This window comes from Phoca vitulina, unplaced genomic scaffold (assembly GCF_004348235.1).
Source record: "Phoca vitulina isolate PV1807 unplaced genomic scaffold, GSC_HSeal_1.0 scaffold14, whole genome shotgun sequence".
Classification (NCBI taxonomy): Eukaryota; Metazoa; Chordata; class Mammalia; order Carnivora; family Phocidae; genus Phoca; species Phoca vitulina.
The window spans coordinates 31,223,505-31,229,203 of NW_022589717.1; the positions used below are offsets into that span (position 1 = coordinate 31,223,505).

At 35.9% G+C, this 5,699-nt stretch overlaps 1 protein-coding gene across 1 annotated transcript; it reads left to right on the forward strand.

Annotated features, from left to right (window-relative positions):
* The first annotated feature begins 2,143 nt into the window (after positions 1-2,143).
* LOC116637396 (EKC/KEOPS complex subunit TPRKB-like) lies at positions 2,144-3,297 on the forward strand. The gene has a single exon (XM_032412746.1). The coding sequence runs from the start codon at positions 2,712-2,714 to the stop codon at positions 3,234-3,236; it is 525 nt and encodes a 174-aa protein (XP_032268637.1). The 5' UTR covers positions 2,144-2,711; the 3' UTR covers positions 3,237-3,297.
* Positions 3,298-5,699: the final 2,402 nt, after the last annotated feature.

The following is a 5,699-nucleotide window of genomic DNA, read 5'->3' on the forward strand; positions in this document are numbered from 1 at the left end:
AAGAAAGAAAGAAAGAAAGAAAGAAAGAAAGAAAGAAAGAAAGAAAGAAAGAAAGAAGAAAGAAAGAAAAAGAAAAAGAAAGGAGGGAAGAGGGAAGAAAAGAAGGAAGGAAGATGAGTTCAATAAAATGAATGCACATTATTTTGGCAGATAAATAAAAACATAGCCCTGGGTGGTTTGATTTTCATTCCCTTAGGATAATAAAATGGAATGAATCTAGAGCTGCTTTATTCTGCTGACTTTAGCTCCTATCTGTGGGGCTGGAGTGATAGAGGAAGGGATCAGGAAACCATGGCTTCTATTCTCTATAATGTCATTTAAGATTCAAGTGTTATCTTACCTCATGTTAAAGTGGACTATTTACATTTTTATGAATACATTTCTTAAATAGATTGTAAATTCACATTTGATGAGTGTTTACTGTGTGTCAAACACTGTACTATGTCATTTACATAAATTATCATATTTTTTCTTTACAGTTGCCTTACTTTCACAGGTTTAGACAGTTCAGTAGCTTGTCATAGTAGGGCCAAAGGTCAAAAGTCTTATGTAGCTCACTCTCATATCTCCTTTGTGATATTTTCTCACAAGAACATTCACAATTCATATAATTCACAGAAAACCATATAATAAAGATAGCAAATCCAATGTACATTAAGTTGTACTGTACATAAAATACATTTATATGTATCTACTCACTTGATCCTTACCAAAACCCTACAGAAGGTATAAAAGTTACTATCTATAATGTCTTTGGTTTAAAGACAAGAAAAGTGAAGATTATGTCAATTCCCTCCGATTTACATAGCTCATTACAGATAACTTCTATTTTGATATCTTTTTATTCTATCATGCATTATAATAAACAAACACCAACTGTTGATTTCTCCAGACACATAAAGGAAAAGAATGATGTCTTAAGGAAGGAGCTATAGGTTTGGAATCTAATGATCTGCTTCTGGGTGAATGAGTAGAGCCATGACCCTTATCATTGTATGAGTCCCTCACTCCTCTGAGCCTTGGGTCCCCACATCTAAAGTAAGCAAAACCCTCTCCCTCATAAACAAGGGGATGACATGTATGAAAGTACTTGGTAAACTGCAAAAGTTATTTAGAGGCAAGATTTTTTTTTTAACTGAACAGCATTAAAATCATTCTAGTAGAGCAAATGTTGTTTCACACTCTAATCTTTTCAATAGGGTATTGATGCTTCTCAAGTGAAACCTCATTACCAGCTCTTTGAATCTGGTTAAACCAGTTTAGGACTTTTTGTTTCTGCATTCCAGTTTGATGTTTTTTGCCATGTGGGGAGCCATCATATAGAGACAGCAGAAATCATAAAGATCCTTCAAAATGCATTCTAAATGACATTTTATTAAATACTTATGTTTTGTAAACATATTCATGATTACATTCAATGAAATTGTTTTGCTGTAAATGTCATTGGAAATGAGTATTATTTTATCATATTGGCATGGGCTAATTTTAATTTTTTATGTTGCTGATAAAGTTCCCATTCAGAAAAAAAGGACCTCATGCTCTATGCAAATGGATCAATGGACAATTTACTTCCTTTTCATTATTTTTACTCGTGTTAGAAAATGCATAACATTATTGTATCATTTAGTTATGTTTGGATTTTATTTTCAACAAAAAAGAAAAGAACAGCGATATGAATGTCAAAGGTAGATGCAGCTGTTGGGAAGAAAGAATTTCCTATGCCCTCAAGATCCTTCTAGCTGGACTAAGAATCAAACTGACATGAGAGAGATTAACAGGAGGAAATCAAACTGAATTTCATACACATAGGGAATCCACATAGACATGAAATTCCAAAGACAGTGAAGCAACATGAGGCTTATATGAGCTAAGGAAAGGGGTAAGAATCTGAGGATATAGAGGAGAAAGACCATTAGGAGGAGGGTGAATGGAGATGTTTGGAAGACAAAACAAATAGTTTGCATACTATTATACAAACAAGTCTCTTGGATAAAGAGGAATCTCTGTTAATAGTTCTCGTCCTGGTACCTGCAGGCAGTTGAGGGGGAACTTAGGAAGCTTTTTCTGAATCTGCTGGGCTGTGTTTGCTTGTAACTCAAAACAATGTTTACACCAAAGGGGCCCATCTTGGGGCAGCCTGCCCTTGGCCCCTACATAGCCAAGAGATAGTTGTCACTTGTCACTCAATGCTTCTTACATGAGTCTTTGGTTTATTCAATTGTTAATTCCATACAATTAGTAACAGAGTGGGGTAGCTCTTTAAGGTTTAAAAGAGAAGCCTTCAAACATGTCTCATTTGATTCTCCTAGTACCTTAGTTTAGGAAAGTGGGCCAGGCAATGTTATCACCATTGTAAAATGGGGAATTTGGGACTCAGGTTAACTTGCCAAGCAGTAACTGACAAGTCTGATCCAGATCTTCCAATTGCTGTGTTTTTACTCTTTTCGCTATGCATTCATTGCCAGTGGTTGCCAGGTAACTTTAGGGCTGGCTAAGCCTACATTTCTGTAGGGGGTACTCAAGGGGTTTAGTCAGGTTAAAGGTTGATTGTAAAAACAGCAATAACAGCAGAGGCCTGGAAGGCCAGCCCCGGAACGCAGCACAGCAGGGCCAGGCGCCTGCTCCCTGAAGTCGTGAAAGGGCCGAAGAGCGCGTCTTAGAGGGACCTGGACCTGGGGCCCTGGGCGCCCTGAATCCTACTTGTCTATGAAATGCAGTTAACATATCAGCTGGACCTATTTCCCGAATGCAGGGTGACCCTTCTGTTATTTAAAGATGTAAAAAATGCTGGAGACTTGAGAAAAAAGGCCATGGAAGGTGCTATTGATGGTTCATTAATAAACCCTAAGGTGATTGTCGATCCATTTCAGATACTTGTGGCAGCAAACAAAGAAGTTCATCTCTACAAATTGGGAAAAATAAAGACAAGAACTCTATCAACTGAAATTATTTTCAACCTTTCCCCAAATAACAATATTTCAGCTTTGAAAAAATTTGGTATCTCAGCAAATGATTCTTCAATTCTTATTGTTTACACTGAAGAGGGAGAAAAACAAAGAAATCAAGAAGACCTCATATCTCAGGTTGAAGGTCATCAAGTTTCTCTAAAAAACCTTCCTGACATAACAAATATTACAGAAGTCAAAAAGATATATAAACTATATTCAGAAGAAGAAAGTATTGGAACATTATTGGATGGTATCATTTGTAGAATGTCAACAAAAGATGTTTTGTGAAATGACAGAAGTATTAAAAATTTTAAGCATTTATTAAAAAAACAAAACAAAAAAAAGAGCAATAACAGCAACAACCTCAAAAATAATATTAGCTGATAATTTCTCAGTGCATAATGGGTGCCACTCTTGTTTTAAGCATCACATTTGTATTAACAATTTGCTATTCACAATAAACCTATGAGGTAGGTACTATTTCTAATCTTCTCAACACTGGAGTGTATTGACCTACTATTTTTCCGATTTTATAAGTGATGAAACTGTATTCAAAGAACTCAAGTGACTTGTCCAATGTTTACACCACTACTAAATCATGAGAGAAAAGCAGTGTGACTGAAGAATCTATGCAATTAACTACTTTACCATATTGTCCTCAGGGTTGACTTTAATCGTTGTTGTTTTTTTTTTTAATAAAGAAAAGATAAAAAGAGAAGTATTCAAACAAATGAATTAGTAGCTCATTCTCTCCTATTTCCTTTTGTATCAGTAATACTCAGTCATGTAACTGAACATAGACTAGAAATATGTAGAGGCTTTTAAGAATAGTGAACTGTTTTGGAATGGATACATGTAGCTCAAGTACCAGAGGCTCCACGAAGAAATATTAATTGGGCTCTGAACCATGCAGATTAAGAAGCATACAAATATAAATCAAATCAGAATTGTTGAAATTAAAGAACATACTGCTCCATGAAATGATCCAAAATAGAAACCCTGATTCCATGGTAGGAAAAACTGGCTAAACACCAAAACTTGAAAAACACATGCACAGACCTGAGAACATCCTCCAAAAATGTGTTTCTTTTTATCACCAACCTAAGGTTTATTATTTTCACATCTCTGGAAAAGCCTTGAAAACAGTGGTTAAAATACATTTAATATTTAACTTACTAAACTAACTTATTGTCAGTCATTTCAGCTGATATTTCTGAAAGCCATATACTGCCTTCTTATTTATTTATTTTTCATGAATTGAACTGATCTTCAAATAGTGTTAACTTTAGGGCTGGCTAAGCAATTCCTTAAGCTCCTCCTATTCCTACATAACCAATTCTTTTCAGCATGGGGAATACAGAGAAAAGGGTATCAGGGAGCAAGAATTCCTTTCCCCTTCAAGAATCCTTGTAGCTGGACCAAGAGTCAAATTGACATGAGACAGATTAACAGGAGATATTCAAATTTAATAGTATGTACAGGAAATCTACACAGACATAGGAATTCCAAAGACAGTCAGGAAAATGAGGAATATTTGTCATCCTGAACTAAGGGGGTGGGGGGTATTGGTCTGGAACTTGAGAGGAAAGGAATACAATTCACAGGGTAATAAGAAGAGATGTTTCATAATTAGATGTTTGCCCTGCCATACAGATGGGTCACTCAGATAATATTTGTGTCTGCTATTAATCCTTAATCTGGAAAAAATCCCCAATTTAGATTCTTCCATGCAGTTAAGGGAGGAGAAAAATTTCTCAGGAAACTGTAGGGTCTCAATTGCCTTCAGCTCAAATAGTCTGCATGCCACGTGGCTCATCTAGGGGCAGCCTGCCCTTGGGCCTTACAGTTCCCTCCTCTGAAACTTCAGGGAAGGTGACCTGGTATACTGTTTCATGTCCTTGAACTAGTCCCTTACTCCCAACAATAGGTCAGTTCAGTTAAGTTCATTTCATGAGGCAGTGATGCAGTTGTGTTCTAAAAGTTAGGCTTATGGTTCCAGTAGTCAGGCATTAAATGAAAAGTATTTCTATGGAAACAAAAGAAAAACAACAGTTAATGATTGGATCAAATTATAAACTTGTTTCTGAGTTCTCAAAGGTAGCCACAAGATTTCTAGATGTCAGGCCCCAAGCATCTGCAGATAGAGTGAGGGCAAGCAGTGACAATCTGAGCGATTGTCCTGGTTTGTAGTTTAAATGTCTGGGGATCTTTTGGAGTGGCCCACAGAGCAATAGACACAAAGATCATCTATACATCAACTATTGTGGTAATTTCTCTGCAGTTTACATCAAGTTGTTTATATTCAGTTTGAAGGGATTTAGAAAAAAGGGTAGTATTAGCTCTCAAATGATTCTAAGTCAAAAGATGGGGGAAAACAATCAAATGTTAGTTTAGAGAGTTGTAACCAGGCATTGGAGGACTAGAATAAACCAGGATTTAGTCCAGTTTATAATGAATAGTATCCACATCAAATATCTACAAAAATGCACTATTGAAACAAATTTTCTCTCTATAATCACTCTCATTTCTACCAAAGATAGCCAAATTAACACTATTTGCAAAATAAGGCTAGTTTCAAAAAACAAAAACAAAACTTGGCCTGATGATTTTCATAAGTCTTGCAATAACCATATAGATTCTTTAAAAACTACTCTACTGGAATTTTCATTAGGAATCTCTAGACTGAACTTTTAACAGCCTCTGAAGGCCGGAACCCAAGCCAAATACTTGTCATCAGACTATGCCTACAAT

Bases quoted from the DNA above. Each gene is read 5' to 3' on its own strand.
- LOC116637396 (XM_032412746.1), top strand. From the start codon at position 2,712: ATGCAGTTAACATATCAGCTGGACCTATTTCCCGAATGCAGGGTGACC.